At 52.5% G+C, this 19,253-nt stretch overlaps 7 protein-coding genes across 7 annotated transcripts; 4 read left to right on the forward strand and 3 right to left on the reverse strand.

Annotated features, from left to right (window-relative positions):
• Nucleotides 1-164: 164 nt before the first annotated feature.
• Nucleotides 165-1,643, reverse strand: Aspvir_002706 (BUD22 family protein; the record flags this gene model as incomplete). Its single annotated transcript, XM_043274304.1, has 2 exons — nucleotides 165-1,322; nucleotides 1,413-1,643. The coding sequence occupies 2 exons, from the start codon at nucleotides 1,641-1,643 to the stop codon at nucleotides 165-167; spliced, it is 1,389 nt and encodes a 462-aa protein (XP_043130239.1).
• A 440-nt stretch (nucleotides 1,644-2,083) lies between these two features.
• Nucleotides 2,084-3,063, reverse strand: Aspvir_002707 (complex I 30 kDa subunit family protein; the record flags this gene model as incomplete). Its single annotated transcript, XM_043274305.1, has 3 exons — nucleotides 2,084-2,137; nucleotides 2,193-2,842; nucleotides 2,898-3,063. 3 exons carry the CDS (start codon nucleotides 3,061-3,063, stop codon nucleotides 2,084-2,086), a joined length of 870 nt encoding a protein of 289 aa, XP_043130240.1.
• Nucleotides 3,064-3,581: 518 nt separating this feature from the next.
• Aspvir_002708 (CCR4-NOT core ubiquitin-protein ligase subunit MOT2) lies at nucleotides 3,582-9,472 on the forward strand (the record flags this gene model as incomplete). The annotated part of the gene is made up of 6 exons (XM_043274306.1): nucleotides 3,582-3,634; nucleotides 3,701-3,767; nucleotides 3,853-3,968; nucleotides 4,066-4,434; nucleotides 4,500-6,298; nucleotides 7,206-9,472. The coding sequence occupies 6 exons, from the start codon at nucleotides 3,582-3,584 to the stop codon at nucleotides 9,470-9,472; spliced, it is 4,671 nt and encodes a 1,556-aa protein (XP_043130241.1).
• Nucleotides 9,473-9,845: 373 nt separating this feature from the next.
• On the reverse strand, nucleotides 9,846-11,403 carry Aspvir_002709 (thiamine pyrophosphate-dependent dehydrogenase E1 component subunit alpha; the record flags this gene model as incomplete). Its single annotated transcript, XM_043274307.1, has 5 exons — nucleotides 9,846-10,613; nucleotides 10,670-10,879; nucleotides 10,926-10,987; nucleotides 11,037-11,224; nucleotides 11,291-11,403. 5 exons carry the CDS (start codon nucleotides 11,401-11,403, stop codon nucleotides 9,846-9,848), a joined length of 1,341 nt encoding a protein of 446 aa, XP_043130242.1.
• A 1,303-nt stretch (nucleotides 11,404-12,706) lies between these two features.
• Nucleotides 12,707-15,733, forward strand: Aspvir_002710 (beta-mannosidase mndA; the record flags this gene model as incomplete). The annotated part of the gene is made up of 5 exons (XM_043274308.1): nucleotides 12,707-12,890; nucleotides 12,940-12,946; nucleotides 13,002-13,082; nucleotides 13,151-13,377; nucleotides 13,437-15,733. 5 exons carry the CDS (start codon nucleotides 12,707-12,709, stop codon nucleotides 15,731-15,733), a joined length of 2,796 nt encoding a protein of 931 aa, XP_043130243.1.
• Nucleotides 15,734-16,198: 465 nt separating this feature from the next.
• Aspvir_002711 (class I SAM-dependent methyltransferase) lies at nucleotides 16,199-17,220 on the forward strand (the record flags this gene model as incomplete). Its single annotated transcript, XM_043274309.1, has 2 exons — nucleotides 16,199-16,382; nucleotides 16,463-17,220. The coding sequence occupies 2 exons, from the start codon at nucleotides 16,199-16,201 to the stop codon at nucleotides 17,218-17,220; spliced, it is 942 nt and encodes a 313-aa protein (XP_043130244.1).
• A 640-nt stretch (nucleotides 17,221-17,860) lies between these two features.
• Nucleotides 17,861-19,251, forward strand: Aspvir_002712 (SIS domain-containing protein; the record flags this gene model as incomplete). Its single annotated transcript, XM_043274310.1, has 2 exons — nucleotides 17,861-18,289; nucleotides 18,361-19,251. The coding sequence occupies 2 exons, from the start codon at nucleotides 17,861-17,863 to the stop codon at nucleotides 19,249-19,251; spliced, it is 1,320 nt and encodes a 439-aa protein (XP_043130245.1).
• Between the last annotated feature and the right edge of the window lie 2 nt (nucleotides 19,252-19,253).

Raw genomic sequence — 19,253 nt, forward strand, 5'->3', positions numbered from 1 at the left:
GCAATTTTCCAATGGGGACATTGTCATATGACAGCTTGAGCGGGCTATTAGCCTCGCATTTTATGCATGATACCTATTTTGAACATATCAACAATGCAATATATACATCAACAATTCCAGAAATTGCTTCGCAGGGTATTCTCATTCGTAAGAGACAATGCAAGCTAATCGAACGTGACCTTCTTTCCTTGGAAAGCCGCCATGGACTTCTGCTCCTTAGCCTTCCGGGCCGCCTCCCAAGAAGGATGCAACGGCTTATCATCCTTGACATTCTTGTTGGAGCCGCCGGGAGGACCACGCTGCGGCCGATCACCACCGGTGGCGTCGTTATCTCTCTGTCGGAATCTATCGCCCCCTCGTCCCTGACCCAGGCCACGCTTCCCTCTCGGCCCTTCGGAGCCATCCGTAGCGCCCCGACGCGTATCCCAGCCACTATCCCTATTCTTCCAGTCATTCTCATTTTGATTCTTGATATGGTTCGCTCCACTCCCGTACTTCTTCTCCCACAGGGCACGGCGAGCCTGCTGGCCCATTCTGTTCTTTCGGCGCGGTGGCCCCGCGGCGCCCTCGAGGTCTTCGGGCTCGGACTCGGAGCCGGAGAAGTATCCTCCCATTGTCAGAGAGGGGAGGAAGGTTGTGCTTGTCGCTGGGGTGGAGGGGGACTTTTTGGATTTCTTCGTGCGTTGCTCGGGGGAGGGGGAGCGGGAGACGGAACGAGAGATGTCGGAGTAGTGGGCTGGGTTGTTGGAGTCGTCGGAGTTTGAGGCTTCTTCGGCGTCGCTTTCGCCGTCGCTGTCGGAACCGGAGTCTGAGGCCAGCCGTGCGTCGAAGTGCGAGTAGTCTACGCTTTCGGCGTCGTCCATGTCGATGTCTCTTCCTTCTCCTCCGTCTGCTTCCTCGGAAGCTAGCTTCGCGGACCTCGCAGTGGCCTTGGACGTAGCCTTTCGGTTGTCTGCGTCAGATCCTGTCTCCGGCTCCGATCTCCCATCCAACGATAGTTCTGGCTCTGGCTCTTTGCTTTCACTCTTCCGTTGGTCGGCGGACCCCTTCTTCTGTTCTGGCCCACTCTTTTTGCCTGCCGGCGCACTCTCCAATCCAAGTAACTGCCTGATCCCGTCCATAATACCCGGAAAGACATTCTTCACCGGATTCGACTTGTAAAGCCGCGCCGTGACATTCGCCTCAGCCGTGCTCCGCGGCCCCTCCGTAGAGATATTCTTCCGCTCCTTGAACTTCAGAAAAACAGGCGACTCGGCAATCCGCTTCGTCTTGACAAGCTGCTTGAAGAGGTATTTCTCCGCCGTAGCCTGGAAATTGAGAGCCTGTCGCATGCGTCAGCGTCAGCGTCAGCGTCAATCCTTCGCACTTGCGCCTTGGTTTCGGTGGAACCAGTCGCGAATCGCATCGCCTACCTTGATCACCCGAATCTCCTCCTCGATTCTCGCCAGCGCCTCCGGCTTATTCTCGCTCTTGGCGGTCTTCTCTCGCCGGCCGAGTTTCTGGCGCTCAAAGGCCCGGGCGGTCTTGAGGGCCCGCGATAAAGCGGTTACGCCGTTTTCGAATTTGGCGGTCAGGCGCGCGAGTTTAATGTCGCTGGGCCCGGAGGATCGGTCGTTTAGGTCGGAGAATTTGCGCTTTGGCATTTTGTCTCGTCTCTTGGGGAGGATTGCTGGTTAGGTGGTGTGTAGGAGTTGTGGTGGTGGAAAGTTGGTTAGATGCGGAGATTACTTTTTTCTGCGGCGGATAAATGCCAAGAACTGGATTCGATGCTTTTCGATTGCGGCTGCGTTTCATCATCATCATACAGGGATTCTGACGCCTTTGATTGTTTTTATAGATAGAATAATTTTTGTATATCGCCGAGGGCTTTTAATCGATACTCTCGTTCATGGCTGTGGTTTACCTGGTATGCTGCGCATGTCTGTGTCCAATGGCGGGGATTTTAATTGGGATTATCACCTACGGAGTACTACGATGTGCTACTACGTATATTCAACGGCATTGAATCGAAAGATTCCTCGACGTATACGCGGTATGTACATACAAACAACTGAAAAGAGAAATACGGATACATTCTGGAGCTCTATTTCTTTTCATCCTCCTTCTTCTCCTCCGGCTTGGGGGTCGGGAGCTTGAACTATATTGTCATATTAGTTTTCATTGATTCACCAGGAGTTAGTTACCAAACGTACCGAGTCAGGTTTCCGGTCAACACCGGAACCAACAGGTTCCCAAGCAGCGGTGCCTCCCTCGAAGTTCCGGAAAGCCTGCGTCAGCTCAAGCGGCTCAATGACGATGCGCTTCTTTTCTTCATCGTAGCGCAGCTCAGTGTAGCCGGTCAAGGGGAAATCCTTGCGGAGAGGGTGTCCATCGAAACCGTAGTCGGTCATGATACGACGCAGATCGGGGTGGCCGCTGAAGAAGACACCGAACATGTCGTAGACCTCACGCTCGTACCACAGAGCTCCTTCGTACAGACCGGTCACACTGGGCACGGGACTGGCCTCGTCGGCATAAGTCTTGACACGGATACGGGAGTTATAGCGGACACTGAGCAGGTTGTAGACGACCTCGAAGCGCTGGTCACGAGTGGGGAAATCAACCGCCGTAATATCGGAGATCTGGGTGAATTCGGCCGCGGTGTGGTATTTCAGGAAGCTCATCACAGGGATGATGCCGGTGGGAGGGACGTAGACTGTGAGCTCATCCTTCCACACAGAGAACTGCTGGACGTATTTGGGCATGCAGGACATGACATATTGGCCGTACTTGTGCAGGCTCTCGGCCTTATCCTGGTACTTGTCGGCTGGGTTGACGACCGGTGCGCGAAGAGCTCCTTGGGCTATACTCAAAGTCAGTCATTGAAGCTCAGCCTCTCTTTTTCGGTCATTGCATACGGGGACGGTGCGCTTGGCGCATATTCTCAGGCTCGGGAACAGTTGAGCCCTTGGAGGCGAGCTGCACGGTCGACGAGAAGGCACGGCATGTCTGGGACGATGACCTCGCAGCCGATGCCAGGGAGCGGCCAGTGCCCAGTCGCATCAAGGAGCGAGCAGAGGCCATGGTGAAAGGACAATGACGAATCCGGAGAAGGGAATTGAGGCGTTGGGAAGGGCGGTTCAAGCAACTGGAGACATCCACGGGAGCTGGCCGCAGAGGACTTCGAGGTTGCTGCGAATCATGGAGTCACGTGCAGGCTGACATAAACCGCGGAAGAAATGCAAATGGAGCAAACAAGGCAAACACAATGTGGCAGCTCCTTCGTTTCTCTCTTTCTTCGCCTCACTCTCTCTCTCTCTTCCTCTGCTGTTGCTGCTGCAAGTCCTGCTCCCTACTAATCACCGTTTCCTTTTCTCTCCTTCTCCTCTTTCCCGACATCTTTGCTTTCTTGTCTAGAGTCCTCTGGATTTCTCTTATCGCTTTACTGTCCTTCCAGCGACCGATCATTTTTTTTTTTTCCTCGGTTTCTTCGCCTCTTTTACCTTCCCCCTTCTCTCCGGGTTTCGGCTTATAGGTATTGGGGTTTCGCATCCACCTGCACATACGTACTCAGTTAGTACACTCTCACAAGGACGATCAGTATGTCGAGTCGCCCGCAAATAGATTCTGTCATCGATGATGACGATGAGTTCTGGTATGTTTGGAGTCCTTTCCCAGCGCTGCTGTTATTCGACGGTTGACTGACAACTCTCGACCTTAGCCCTCTCTGCATTGAAGAATTTGATCTGTCCGACAAGAACTTTAAGCCATGCCCTTGTGGTTATCAGGTGTGTTACTCTTTGCATAGCTCCCCTCGTTGCTGCCTTACGGTGTGCGTTGGCGCAAAATCTTTTCTAACCGTTGACCAAACAGATCTGCCAATTTTGCTACAACAACATCAAGACCCATAGCGAAGAGGGCCGATGCCCCAACTGCAGGCGCGTTTATGATGAAAGCACCATACAATACAAAGTTCCTGATGCAGACGAGTACGTATTACATTTTCCGCGCGTTGGCAACACTTTCTTCCCTCCGCTTCCCTCAAATGTCTATTTCTTGGCGCTAACGGCTCCATTTTCACACTAGGTTCAAAGCAGACTTGGCGTTAAAACATCGAAAGGCTGCCGCCGCAAAGAAGAAGGAAGCTGAAAAGCGCGAAATCGAGGCTTCCAGCCGGAAGAATCTGGCGGGGGTCAGGGTCGTACAGAAAAACTTAGTTTACGTGATCGGCCTCAACCCCACAATACGCGACGAGAGTCAACTACTCCAAACTTTGCGCGGGAAGGATTATTTCGGCCAATACGGCGAGATTGAAAAAATCGTCGTCAGCAAGGCCAAACCAGGTGGCAATCCCAACCAGGGCATCGGTGTCTACGTGACATATGCAACCAAGGCGGATGCTGCAACCTGTATCGCTGCCGTGGACGGATCTACTAACGGCGACCGTCTACTCAGGTAGGCCAACTTTTCATTCCTCCTTCAAGTTTATTCGCAACTCTCAGCTAACTGTTCTATTTTAGGGCGCAATATGGGACCACCAAATATTGCTCATCGTTTCTCCGCAATGAGCAATGCAATAATCGAAATTGTACTTTCCTGCACGAGACGGGCGAAGATAGTGACAGTTATAGCCGACAGGATCTCTCTTCAATGAATACACTGTCCAGTCAGCGCCCCAACGGTATTCCCAGCGGACCCAGCCACGCCATTCCTGCACATGTCGCTCGATCCTCGGCTCAACCTATTTCTCAACCAATGCGCAGACAGGCCAGTAGGGATGATGCTACTGGCTTGCGACAACCAGACGGGTCTGCTCTCCCCTCGTCGGCTAGTTGGGCAAACAAAGAGAGTGCCATCAGCCGCACCAGGAGAGCCAGTCTAGCGGGCAGCCAAGCTTCCCAGAGCCCTCGTCCAGTGCTTGCCACGGTCGCACAGGGGGCAGAGGAAGTCAAGAAGATCGAGAAGCAGTCCCAGGAGCGACGCCAGACGCCGGTGCCTTCGGAAGCACGCCCCGCCACTCCTCAAACGTCGGCTCAGGCGCCACTTGACCCCATCGCACCCCTCCTCGAAAATATTCTCAAGGCGGTCAATTCCCCGGATTTCAGGTTCATCTTCTCTGCAGCCGGTCTCCCTACAGAAGAGGTTGCTCTTATTGAGAACCATCCTTCGTTCATCGACCCATACGGTGGCGTCAAACGTCGAGCAATGCGGGAGAAGGCGGAGCAGGAGCGCGCGAAGAGAGAACAGGAGCTTCTTCAAAATGCGGCAGCCGAGGAGGAAAGCCGAGAAAGTGGAAGTCTGCAACTCGGTGGTGAACCAGATGACGCTCATCCAACAAGAGGCCGTGGAGGTCGTGACTCTCATGGTGCTATTCGGCCGCCGTCTCAGCAGGGTACCACGACGAATTCTGCGATTGGGTCACCCGTGTCGGCCGCTAGTCACCACTTCCAGGGACTCAACCTCGGCGGTCGTAGCTTAACCCCGCTTCAGCAACAGCAATTGATGCTGCTCAAGTCTGCCGGCAGCCAGCAGGCTGGCCTGGTGGATCCCTTGCAGAGTGGATTGGGTTCGACCGTTCTGGATCAAGCCACCCAAGTTCGTCAAGGTCTCCTCCAGTCGCAAATGGCGCAGTTCAACGCCCTACAGGCCCAGAGCCGTCAGTCCTCGCGGTTCTCTTTCACCAACGATGCCAATCCAAAGAACCTTCCCAACGTCAGGATGCTCAGCCAGCAGGCTGGTTTGATGCAGTCCGGCACGCCGAACCCTTTGGCGGCGCCTAGCCCTCAGCATGGACTGGCCAACAACTTCTACACTAGCGGGGTTCAGGGTCCACCACCTGGTTTGAAGACAGCTGGTACTCCTCCCATCAGTGGAGGCGGCATGTTTGCTCAAGGTCACGGATTTACCACGAATGCCAACCTCGGTTTGGGCGGCAACGTCGGCAAGCAGGAAGCCAACCCAGAGTTGATGCGCGAGTTGTTGCGAGGCCGAAGTAGCACAAATGCTGGTGGATTGCAAGGGCAAGAGGCCGCTAAGCGTGAGTTTATGTTTCCTTTTCTCCAACAGCACCAAACCCCCCCTCCCCTGACTCCTGCCAATGGCCTTCTCAGCTCTTTCTATGGTTCCCAAACGGGGACTTTCTCCGATGCTGGGCCACAGAAGCAGAAGAAGAAGGGGAAGAAGCACAGACATGCTAACACTTCCTCCGGTGGAGGCGGTGTAGTTGATCTTGCGGACCCGAGTATTTTGCAGGCGAGGATGCACCAGGTCGGCGCAAATACCACTGCTGGGCAAGCGCTATATGGGAGTCAGGGTCAAGGTGGGTACAATCACTCCATGATGTATGGAGGCGGTTTCAACCGCTGGTGATTACCATTCTCCCTTCTGTCGCTCTCCAGTCGTCCTCTCCTCACATATTCGTGTCTTTCTTGTTGTGATGACCATCTTTGCTTTCCTCCTACACGTCGTTTTCCTCCTCGTGATGCTTGAGCTTTGTTTTTCTTTCTTATTCCCTTACATGACATGATATCAGATTTCCCTCTTCGTTTTCACGTGGTGCAGGATATGAATTTGTCTTTTTTTGATTCCCGAGTCTGACCTCTGGCTTTGCTATCTGATTCACACTCTGCAACGAAGCATTGGGCAATGGGCTCTGAAAATTGCAAGCAGTTATGGCGGAATGCCTTTGGCGTTATATTTGTGGCGGAGTTTTTATGTGTCATTTTCTTCCCTTTATTCTTTACTGTTTTCCTCGTATTACCAACATCCTCTCGGATGAGTGACGTCGCATTTTCATGAAGATCTCATTTTCTTCTGGCCGACATTGACTTGGTGGCTGTCGTACTTTGTCTTTTTTTTTTTCTTTCTTTTGCATCCAAGCTGGGTTGATCTATCAGCGCCGTGAGGTCCTCTCGGTCTGGCCATGGTTCCATGTACGTTAACCTCCCTGCCCTGACTTTGGTAAACTGAAGCAGGGCCGTCTATCTGAAGTCAAATTCTCACAATCACTGTTCATATAGACACCGTTGCCCTGCGCCTGACTGGTCAACCTGGCCGGGGAATTTTTGTGTAATCGTCATGCCCACAGTTCTTCGTATATTTTGTCTGATCTGCTTCTGCCCTTGCTCTGGAGAGTCGACTGTCTGCATCATGTCGCGTTCATTTTTTCTGATACCCATCCTTTCACCCACCTCGTTGCATTTCAGCGAACTGACCGGAGCAAGTAGTGGACGAAGATTTCCCGCCTCTGGGGACTCCGCTCAAGGACAAGCGCCCCGTCGACAGCTTTGGCTTCCTCCTTCGATCTCATCTTCCCAGTGACACTCAGGGGACCGCTCGCGCCGGAACCCCAACACTTCCCCCCGGTCTCCCTCTGCCACACGCTCACCCGGCATCGTCCTTGTTCCAGAGCCCTTTGAATCCGTCGAGCCCGTCTCTGTCGATGTCTATGCCACCCCCTGGCCTCAATATCGCAGACTCTAAGCCTGGAACACCATCTCAAAACTTTTCCGAAATAGAATCTCAGCGGCCGTCTCCAGAGCCTCAAGAAACTCCCGAAAGCGTTCCACCTTCCACCAAGTTCAAGAACATCTCGGAGATTTCCCTGGGTTCGCCTGTGCCAAAGTCCGCACAAAAAGCTCGGTCACAGGCTAAAGCCGAGCTTTCAGCAAGTTCAGATGATAGGAGACCGAGTGCGAAAGATGGAGACACCAACAATAGTCATCCTAACAAGAAACCATCGACGAAGGCCAAGCCAATGAAACTTGATCTACACTTCACACCAGCTCAGCCCCACGAAACTCCGTTCTCGAAAGCAGAATCTCCCGCTCAGATTGCTCCTCCGAGCCAAGTTGCAGCTCCCGTTTCTGCCGTCGGGTCAAGGCCAAATACTCCTATGACAGGTGTCTCCCGGGCTTCAGACTCCTCGGCTCCTCGACAGCCTCGGGTTCTTCGCGTGGTCGACACCCCAAAGACCGAGACACCGCCTCCCGTCTCCACCTCTCAGTCTACCACTTCTCTCCCGGCAACTCTGAAGACACGTTCCAGACGGCCAAGCATTTCTTCGCTCAGTCGACCCGACACTCCCGGTGATTTGGGCTCTGAAGCGGATCTGTACACGTCTGCATCCGTGTCTCGTGCCAATTCGCCGCCCGCTTCCTCTAGGATTGGCTCTGCACCTGTGCGCTCTATCACTAAGAGTCAGGCCAAGAAAGAACGCCGGCAAAAGGCAAAGGAAGCCGACGCTAAGAAACAGGAGGTTACGGCCGTCACGGAGGAGCCAGTTCAAGCCCCCATCATCGGCAGGAAACGCAAGACCAAGAAGGCTCCGATAGACAATGCTGATGCATCCAACACGAGCACAGACAATGTGCCTGAGCCCACAAAAGTCAGTCAGCCCGGCCCTCAAGACGTGGCTGAGAAGGTTGAACCAAAGATTGAGGAGACGAAGAAGAATAAGCAGGAGAAGCCTCCGAAGCCCCATATCGAAGAGAAGCAACCCGTATCCGAGAACAAGCCAGCAGAGGCATGGCGCTCGAAGAACACGCTCGAACAGCTGATCAAGGATTCCGAACAAAGCGGCGTCTCGATCAAAGATTTGTTTCTGGAACGGACTTCGCCATTACAGGTCTTACTTGCTCAGCTGCACAAGGCTGGCCAGTTGGATCTAAACAATCACCCTCTCTTCAATCCTTCGAATCTCAGTCAGCGCTTTGACATGAAGTGCACATCTGACGATTACGAACTTTTGAAGCAGCCTATCGAGTTGACCGAGGAGCACCGAAAAGCCTTACTCCGTGGGGAGCCTGTCCGTCTCCATTCTTCTTCTACCCAACTGAAGGACCGCTGCCTCATCACGCCTCGCGGTTGCGTCCTCCACCACCTGTCACCCGAGGAAGAAGACAGGTATCTTGCCTTGGAAAAGAGCATTGGATGGGCAATCGATTCTTTCCAGGAATACCCGGCAGCACTTATTACAGAACCCGATTTGACCAATCGTGGTGGAGGTTTGGATGCCCTCTTCGCCACGCCCGAGAACTACAATATTTGCTGGGTAGATGAGACTACAGCGAATCTTTCATCTGCAGCACATTCTGGATCGCCGCCGGTTGCCGATGCGTCTGTCTCGTCAACTACCTCTGCTCCGCCAAACGTCCTGTCGACTATGGAGGCGGACAGTACTCGTAGTCATAACTGGGCTATTGCGAGCACTGCCGAATTGGCCAACGCAACGGCAGCTTCCGTCAGGTCTTTTGCAGCTGCTACTGCAAAACATATGCTTGGAGCTGCCGGTGTGGTTATGGGGACTATTCCAGACCTCGACGATGTTGTTGGAATGACTGATGAGGAGCTGCGTTCGTTTGCTCTCAAGTCTCAGAAGGACCTAGAAGGCTCGCGAAAGGAACTAGATGCTATTGATAAAAAGCTCGCTGCCTTGTTCAAGCGCAATAAGAAGCTTGCACAGCAGGCTCTTGCTACGACTGTGGAGGTTTAGCGTGTCTATGCGACAGATTGCCCCTTGCATAATGAGACAATTATGGTAGTCCTGTGGTGCTCAGTCAGTTGATGTCGTTGTCCACTTCTTGCAGTACTGAATGGCAACTGTACAGTATAAAAAAAGCTATGCGGGCGATTGATTTCTTTTCTTCTTGTACGTTTTCAGTGCGTTACCCTTTCCCCATTCTTATGATACTCCAATATGATTACTCGTCTGAAATTTCCAGAACCGGTTTGGGGACGCATGCTCTGCGCTATGATCTTCAAAGCTTGTAGTCAGACACTTGTATCATGTTCATCAGTCATATTACCCATTGCGGGTATCTCAGATCTATATGTCAAAAGGACAATATGCCACCAGTCCAAGATTTCTACAATCCTTTAATACCATCTTCGTATTGACGGAGATCGTACTCATCAGGATACGTCTCAAGAATACGCTTGAGCTCCTTCATCTGCTCCTGCGCTTCCTCCGTCAACTCGTCATACACATCCTCGAACGCCGCCCGAATTGGAGGCTTCTTCTCACGCTCCGCATCCCCAAATTCTTTCAGAACAGCCTTGCGCAGCTGATCGCGCGTCTCCTGCTCCAGATCCTCATTCCACAGCCCCTCATTCTCCAACCATTTCCGCAGCCGAATAATCGGATTGTCCCGGCGTTTCCAGTCCTCGACCTCCACCCGCGCCCGGTAGGCGAAACTATCGTCGCTCGTACTGTGGTGCGAGACACGGTAGCTCATTGCCTCGATAAGGACCGGACGGCCGCCGTCCGTGAGCGCGATGCGGCGCGCTTCCCGCATTGCCTCGTACACGGCGAAGATGTCGTTGCCGTCGACGCGGATCGTGTCGATGCCGTAGCCCACGCCGCGACTGGCGATACCGTCGCCGCGGTACTGCTCCAGTGTCGGGGTCGAAATGGCGTAGCCGTTGTTGCGGCAGATGAAGACTACGGGGCAGGATCGCGTGGCGGCGATGTTCAGGCCGGCGTGGAAGTCGCCTTCGCTTGCGGCGCCCTCGCCGAAGTAGCAGGCCACGATGCGGGGCGGGGTGTCGGGGTTTTGGAGGGCTTGGAGTTTCAGGGCGTATGCAGCGCCGGAGGCTTGGGGGATCTGGGTTGCGAGCGGGGAGGAGATGGTGTGCTTGCATGTTATGTCAGATTGGTCAAAACTGACAAACTGGCGGGGAGGGTGCTTACTGTGCGGGGGTAGTTGGAGCCGTAGTGAACCGGCATGTTACGGCCTCTGCCGTTGTCGTTGCGGTTGGCGAAGAGTTGGCTCATGAAGTCTTTGAGAGTGAAGCCGCGTTGTTGGAAGACGCCTGTTTCGCGGTATTGGGCGAAGACGACGTCGTCGGGGGTCAGGGCGGCTGCGGAGCCTACGCTGATGCCCTCTTCTCCTGCGGAAACCTGCGCGGGGTTAGACTTGTTGGCTATTCGGGCTGAGTGCTCGTACCATATAGAAACTGAGACGCCCTTGCCTCTGGGCCTCGAACATGATCACGTCCATCACGCTCACTAGTTGTCATCAGTGACCGTCCATTAATACACGAGCATAGAATCTCACCAGTGAGCATATTCTTGTACCAGGTCAATATCTCGTCGTTTGAAACATTGAGTGATTTCCGGTCTTTCTCCAGCATCACTCCGTCGGAGTTCATCACTCGGTAGGTAGGGATACTCGACGTCTCCAAGGGGTTAATAAAGGACATCTGCGTGGTGAATTTGCTGTTGACAGCACCGGGGAAGCGGACTCTGTTGCCATATTTCCGTTAGATATCTTCGCCTCTATCCTATTGAGTGTGAGAGTGTGCCAAATACCTATCCGAGCCTGGCCGCTGGGAGATGGAACTGCCCCATCGCTTGACGGAAGGGAGGAGAGTCCGCTGGCTGCGCGCTGGCCGCGGTAACCGGGCCAGAAGATTTAACGACATGATTGAAAGACTGTAATGTAGCAGAAGCTCATTGAGTGAGATAGAGGAAGAATCACAATACCCTTTTTACATTCAGGGACCGAAAGGTGTTGGATTTCTTATGATTCTGGGGAAATGCGGAGGATTCGGTTGGCGTCGGCCCCAGCGTCATGCTATCCCCGCACTTAGCCGTGGCTTTGGCGATAGTACAGCAATTTACCGACACCAATGAGTAGTGTAAAATGGGTGGAATGTATCTGTTTATGTAGTCAATGAGACCTGTTTCTATAAAATTGCTATACTTATGTCTTCAGTTAATCTTCGGAAATCTCAATGCTTTGGTTTGGTATCAAACGGCCACCGTTGTCTTCATGGACTCAAATCCCGGGCAACGCTTACCCATGGCTAGGCATGTACAAAACTGTCTTGTGTATAGGAAGCAGAGAAGTAGAGATCTATTGCTATTAGTATGTTGTGTCGGTTATCGGTTTGTTATAAACGTACAGGACACTTTCGGATCCGCTACTATATAAATAGTGACACTGACGCTTCCACTAAACCATCCGCATTGCGATCCTTATCCTTCCATTCCGGCAATAATAATAGTACGAGCCCAGGTTAGCTTCTGCTTGGTCCGGGTTATCATATTAGTGAATCATACCTTGTGGCACGTTAAGGTAGCTAAATAATAGACTGTCCTCGCTGGTTTTCTCCCAGGGTCTTGTGTCATGACAGCCGAGCTATCCCTTGACTTGAACCATCCTCTTCTCTCAACGAGACTCCATCATTGCACTCATAGGTGAGTATCAAAGACTTCAAAGTACTTCCAAGTATGCTAACTGTAAGAGAACAGTCTCACAGCCTTTGCTCTCTGGGACAAACTCCTTGCCTCATTCACCCCAAAGCGCCGATCTTCTCCTCTCTTCCCCGCTTGCTGTGATTCTGCCAGTCTGGATCACCTACTGGTTACATCGCAGACCACGGTTGCATCATTGCATTAAATCCCGTTGCATCCAAGGGCTGATCAGACTGTTCAAACAAGCATCATTTCTGGATCCTCCAATCCATCCCTTCTACCTGATTCAACACGGCCCTAGCACCGTCTTCCCCGCTTGGTACTGATCGACCTGTCGTCACTCGCGAGAGCAGGTAGTTTCCAGTGGCTGAATGCTTGTTTACTACACTTGATATCGAATTGAATGCCGAGAGACGGTCTGCGTTGGATCCTATAAAGTGGCCCTGATTTCGAGTCTAAGATTAAGAAATCTCTCATGGAGTTGCTTTGTCTTTAAACGGCTGAGCACTTGAGCACAGTTTAGTCGTCATGCATGTAAAAGCCGAGACGGTATTAGCATTGCTTACGCCCGGTTTACCTTCGGTTGTCGGTCAGCATGTTGTGGACTTGAGTGGAGATGGCTGGACTCTCGGCGGCACAGTCTTAAATAGAACGGTGCCAGGCCATCTTCCTTCTCAGGTGCATCTGGACCTGTTTGAGGCAGGCGTTATTGGTAACGGGACTCTTCACATTGAAATTACATGATCTAACGATATATGTAGATGATCCGTGCGTTTGACTTGTGCTGGATAGCAATCAGAATCCTAATCTAATTCCTTCGCAGATATCACGGCCTCAATGATTTCAACCTTCGTTGGATTGCTGATGCCAATTGGACGTATACCAGCAACCCGATTGACGGCCTGTGAGTACCCATGGCCAAAAATCTACAATCATCACATTCTGATCGTTCCGACTGCTGATGCTTCACAGCCTTGAAAACTTTGAGTCCACGTGGCTTGTCTTTGATGGACTGGACACTTTCGCGACAATCACGTTCTGCGACCAGCATGTTGGTTCAACAGACAACCAATTCCGGCAATACCATTTCGATGTATCTCAGATCTTGAAAGAATGCAAACAAGATCCAGTACTTAGGATCAACTTCGGGAGCGCCCCAAATATTGCAAATGCGATTGCAAAAAGCCCCAATGCAGAAGGTGAGGGACCCGGCGACAATCCTGTCATTTCTGTGTGATTGAAACTTATGCTTTTACAGAATGGCCACCTGGTATACAAATTACCAACGAGTACCCAAACCGCTGGTTTATCCGCAAAGAACAATCGGACTTCGGATGGGATTGGGGACCTGCCTTTGCTCCAGCTGGACCATGGAAGCCCGCATATATTGTTCAAAACAACCATGCTGAACTCTACGTTCTCAATACTGACTTAGACATCTACCGACAAGGCCAGGTCAATTATCTTCCCCCTGACCAGAGCCAACCATGGATTGTCAATGCGAGTATCGACTTCTTAGGTACTGTGCCAGGTAAACTCTCCATGTTGATCGAGATCATAGACATCGCGACGGGATCAGTCCTTTCTTCAGGACTCCTTCAAAACGTTACGGTGTCTGGGAGCTCCATTACAGGGACCACGATCGTCGACGGCGATGCTCCGAAACTATGGTGGCTCAGTGGCATGGGCGAACAGAACTTGTACAACGTGACCGTCACCGTGCGGAATGATGAGAAAAGGGCCCTGGCCAGGGTCACCAAAAGAACCGGTTTTCGTACCATCTTCCTTAACCAAAGGAATATCACTGATGACCAGCTGGCCCAGGGGATTGCACCCGGCGCAAATTGGCACTTTGAGATCAATGGTCACGCGTTCTATGCCAAAGGGTCTAACATTATTCCTCCGGACGCCTTCTGGCCGCGGGTGACGCGAGCTAGAATGGCACGATTGTTTGATGCAGTAACGGCGGGAAACCAGAACATGCTTCGTGTTTGGGCCTCTGGTGCATATCTCCATGACTTTATCTATGACCTCGCCGATGAAAAGGGTATCTTGCTCTGGAGCGAGTTTCAGTTCAGTGACGCACTTTACCCCGTTAATGATGCATTTTTGGAGAATGTTGCAGCCGAGGTGGTATACAATGTCCGTCGAGTAAACCATCACCCGTCCCTAGCTCTGTGGGCAGGCGGCAATGAAATCGAGAGCTTGATGCTTCCAATGGTCAAGGCAGCGGACCCCACCGGGTATTCCAAGTACGCTGGGGAGTACGAAAAGCTATACATCAGCCTTATATTGCCTCTCGTGTACGAGAACACACGCTCGATCACATACAGCCCCAGCAGCACGACTGAAGGGTACTTGTATGTCAACCTCTCTGCGCCTGTGCCTATGGCAGAAAGGTACTCGAATACGACTCCGGGTTCATACTATGGCGACACGGAGTACTACAACTACGACACGAGCGTCTCCTTCAATTATAACCACTATCCCGTCGGCCGGTTTGCGAATGAATTCGGTTTCCACAGCATGCCTAGTTTGCAGACATGGCAGCAAGCTGTTGACCCCGAAGACCTTCACTTCAACAGCAGCGTGGTGATGCTCCGCAACCATCACTACACTGCAGGAGGCTTGTTCACTGACAACTTCAAGAATTCGTCCAAAGGAATGGGTGAAATGACGATGGGCGTGGAAGCATACTATCCAATACCCAGCAAATCCGACTCTGTTGCCAACTTCAGTGCCTGGTGCCATGCAACGCAACTCTTCCAAGCCGATATGTATAAGTCCCAGATTCAGTTCTACCGCCGAGGAAGCGGAATGCCAGAGCGTCAGCTAGGATCGCTGTACTGGCAGCTAGAGGACATCTGGCAAGCACCGACCTGGGCAGGAATCGAGTACGATGGTCGGTGGAAGGTTCTTCATTATGTGGCCAGAGACATCTATCAGCCTATTATTGTGTCGCCTTTTTGGAACTACACCACCGGTCGCTTGGAGGTGTATGTGACATCTGACTTGTGGGAGCCCGCGCAGGGCACCGTGAACCTGACCTGGGTTGATCTGTCAGGCAAATCCATTGCTAACAATGCTGGCACGCCCGAAACTGTCGACTTCACAGTGGGGGCCCTTAACACGACCAACATTTACACCGCCAATATCTCTGAGCTTTCTCTGCCGGATCTGAAAGACTCCATTCTCGTCCTGTCTCTTTCTGGCCAGGGACGTCTTCCAAACACAAGTAATGAAAAAGCATTTGTCCATCAGAACCATTTCACACCAGTCTTTCCCAAAGACCTCACCTTGAAGGACCCAAAGCTCGACCTCTCGTACAGCCCGGAAAGCAGGATTTTTACTGTTCAGGCTACCGGAGGAATATCCCTTTACACCTGGCTCGACTACCCGGCGGGTGCAGTAGGATACTTTGAGGAGAATGCCTTCGTACTGCTTCCGGGGATTCAAAAGGAGGTTTCCTTTGTAGTCCAGGAAGGAAATGTCACAGATGATTGGGTGCGGCGGGTGACAGTACAGAGTCTCTGGGATCAGAAGGTGAGGGACTAGCATCTTAAAGCAGCTTATAGCCAGATTAACCTGTTGCGTCAGATCGACAGGAAATCAGACCTGCTCAGCACAGAATTGAGATAGCGTTCGAAGAAGCTGGTAGTAGCAGTTGTACTGGCACGTTCTCCCAGCGACTGTTCATCTCCATTCGGTGAGCTGCTTTTGACAAGAAAGCCTGTGATTTAAGCAACCTGTATCTTATGAGTAGAGTCCTGTCGGAGCGGTTATTCTAGCTAGCATTTCCGGTAATTCCACTTAATAGATTTATTTTCCTGAAAATGGTTGCTCAATGGAGCGATGATGGCCGATAAGAGCGGCGTGAGAATCCGGTCGGCAGAAAAAGTGCCCCGACGCTCTTCGGAGCTCTGCTGCTCTGCCCGAGTAACACCGTCAACCTCTTCTTCGGCTGCAGCATTTCATTTCAACCTCACGTGTGGGGTTCAATTCAATAAATATCACCACGTCATGTCATCCCGGTCATTATGGAGAAGTCTGCACTACAGTGCAAAGCGAAGGGTTGCAATTCCCCAGAGCCAGTACCGATGCTTCTCCTGCTCTCTGCGAGTACAAGACAGCAAGTCGAATCACGACGACCAGATGACCCATTTCGGCTTCAAGGATGTTCCTGAATCTCAAAAAGAATCTATGGGTATGTCATGCATTGTGTTTTCCTTCTGCGTTTTGGGGAAAATCCCAAGGCAGAAGAGGCATGCTAACAAGGCGCCTCAGTACGGACGGTGTTTAGCTCCGTTGCAGCTTCCTACGACACCATGAACGATTTCATGTCCCTTGGGATCCATCGTCTGTGGAAAGACCACTTTGTACGATCGCTGAATCCCGGGTCCGCGCTGCCATCTCGCGACAACGACACCACCGGCAAAGGCTGGAATATCCTCGATATCGCTGGCGGGACCGGCGACATCGCATTCCGCATGCTCGACCACGCCACCAACATCAATAGCGACCATCACACACGGGTGACTATTGCCGATATCAACCCCGACATGCTGGCGGAGGGCAAGAAGCGCAGCATCGTCACGCCCTATTATAATACTCCCCGGCTGTCCTTCATGGAAGCCAACGCGCAACACATGCCAAGTATCCCGGACAACTCGGTAGACCTGTATACAGTTGTCTTCGGCATCCGTAATTTCACGGATAAGCAGGCTGCGCTGGAGGAGGCGTTCCGAGTCCTGAAGCCTGGCGGTGTCTTTGCGTGCATGGAGTTTAGCAAGGTGGACAACAGTCTATTCAATGCTGTCTACAAGCAGTGGAGCTTCAGCGCTATTCCGCTCATCGGTCAGATTGTTGCCGGCGACCGGGATAGCTACCAGTACCTTGTCGAGAGTATTGAGAAGTTCCCCAGCCAGGAGGAGTTCCGGTCTATGATTCAGAAGGCTGGATTTATGATTCCCGGCCGAGGATACGAGAATCTCACTGGTGGGATTGCAGCGATCCACAAGGGAATCAAGCCTTTGACGAAGTGAACTGTTCTCTGTATTATAGGATTGTGGCATACAAGATTAATTCTCCGGGAATGTATTATTTACTCTGATACAACTCTTACCTGTGGATGTATTACTTATTCCACAAGAAAAATATATCAATGCAACCTTCGTTATGGAACAGACTCCTCTTACAAATCGGATCAATGAACGGAAACAGTCAGATATGGCGATGGTGGAGGAGACTATGGCGCCTTAGTGCTAGTTAACTAGTGCTCTCTCTTCCCGCTGCGTCGCTTCCGAAGATAATTCGTCCTCCTCCAATCCCGCGCCGATGCGCCGCAACAACGGAGAAAATGGGCAGTCTGACGATGTCTTAGATTACTAGCATTATTATTTTATTGATTCAAATTCACTAACTTCGCTCCTCGGCCTTTTCCTCCACCCATTCAATCTCCGAGATGACCAGATACTGATAGCAACCCCTGCGGCCAAGGCTTCTTCCTCCACTTTCCACCCCTCCCCCCGCTTGTTACCAGAGAATTTTCTCCCCCGTGCCTCTACTATTTATTCTCTTTTTCAACCCCCTCGTCGTTTGGGCATGGCGATCTAGGGGATATCTATTTCTTGGATAGATCCTCACCCGTCAGCTCATTCCCTCGATAATGGTCCACTGAACAGCATGGGGCACCCCAAGCTGCAACAGCCCCGATTGCCACCATCGCCTCCCACGATGTCCACCACCTCCGTCCTCGATGGCTTCTCTCTCCTGCCCATGACTCCTCCAGACCTGGTGGATGGGCTTCCCTCCGTGCACCAGGATGCCGCTGCGGTAACAACAGCCATCCATGTCATATCCACAGAGCGTGCCGCCCTCGCCAACCTGGAGCAGCTTTACCAGACGGACCGGCTAGCGCAGGAGAACCTCGCGCGGGCCGTCAGTCAGATCGTCCGCACCGTCCGAAATGGCGGAAAATTGGTCGTCTGTGGCGTGGGCAAGAGCGGCAAGATCGGACAGAAACTGGAGGCGACGATGAACAGTATGGGTATTTACAGCGCATTTTTGCATCCGACGGAAGCATTGCATGGCGATTTGGGGATGATTCGACCGGTACGGATATTCGCGGCTTTTTGAGAATTTTCAAGTGGGAAAGTGTTATAGACTACTAACATCGCCCGCAGCATGATACCCTTTTGGTGATTTCGTTTTCCGGCCGCACGCCGGAGCTTCTGCTTCTGCTGCCGCATATTCCCTCGACGGTACCCGTCATTGCCATCACGTCGCCTATGCATCCGGATACCTGCCCGATCCTGTCCTTTCATTCGTCCGACATGGGTATCCTCCTCCCCGCTCCGATCCACGAGGATGAAGAGTCCTCGTTTGGTGTCCGCGCTCCGACATCGTCGACGACAGTAGCACTGGTGTTGGGCGACGCATTGGCTATTGCCACAGCACGACGACTACATAATACGCCCGGTAGAGGTCCCGCGGAGGTCTTCAAGGGGTTCCATCCCGGCGGCGCGATCGGGGCCGCCTCCGCCGCGGCAGTCCTGACACCCTCCAGCATGTCCATTTCATCAGACTACATTCAGAGCGGATCGACCGCCTCCTTGGAGATCGTCTCATTCCCGAGACCAGCCAGTCGCCAACAAGCCCTTATCACAGACTTACTCGTACCCCTAGACCAGATCCCCACTGTCTCCGCAGCAGATGAGGTCCGTCTCCTCGACGTCCTACTCACAGCAATTCAGCACCCCAACGCCAAGTCGTGGGTTGCTCTCTCACCGTCGGAGATCATCCCGCCAAGCCATATCCGCTCCCTCTCGCAGAGCAGTAACGTCGACATGAGCGCTTCCGCCCTGGCTGCCTTGGGTCTCCCTTTCTCCGTAACCCGGAGTGACTGGCTCCGTGTCTCGGGCGCCAGCACACTCGATGATGTCCGCCGTCGCATCGCGAAAGCTAATTCTGCATGCGGTTCCCGGGTGAAGGTGGTCGCCGTGATGCATGACGCGAATCCAGAGGAGTGTGTTGGCGTTGTAGAGGCGGAGGAAGTCTGGGGCGACTGTGGTTGAAT

This window comes from Aspergillus viridinutans (assembly GCF_018404265.1).
Source record: "Aspergillus viridinutans IFM 47045 DNA, scaffold_12, whole genome shotgun sequence".
NCBI classification, from domain to species: domain Eukaryota; kingdom Fungi; phylum Ascomycota; class Eurotiomycetes; order Eurotiales; family Aspergillaceae; genus Aspergillus; species Aspergillus viridinutans.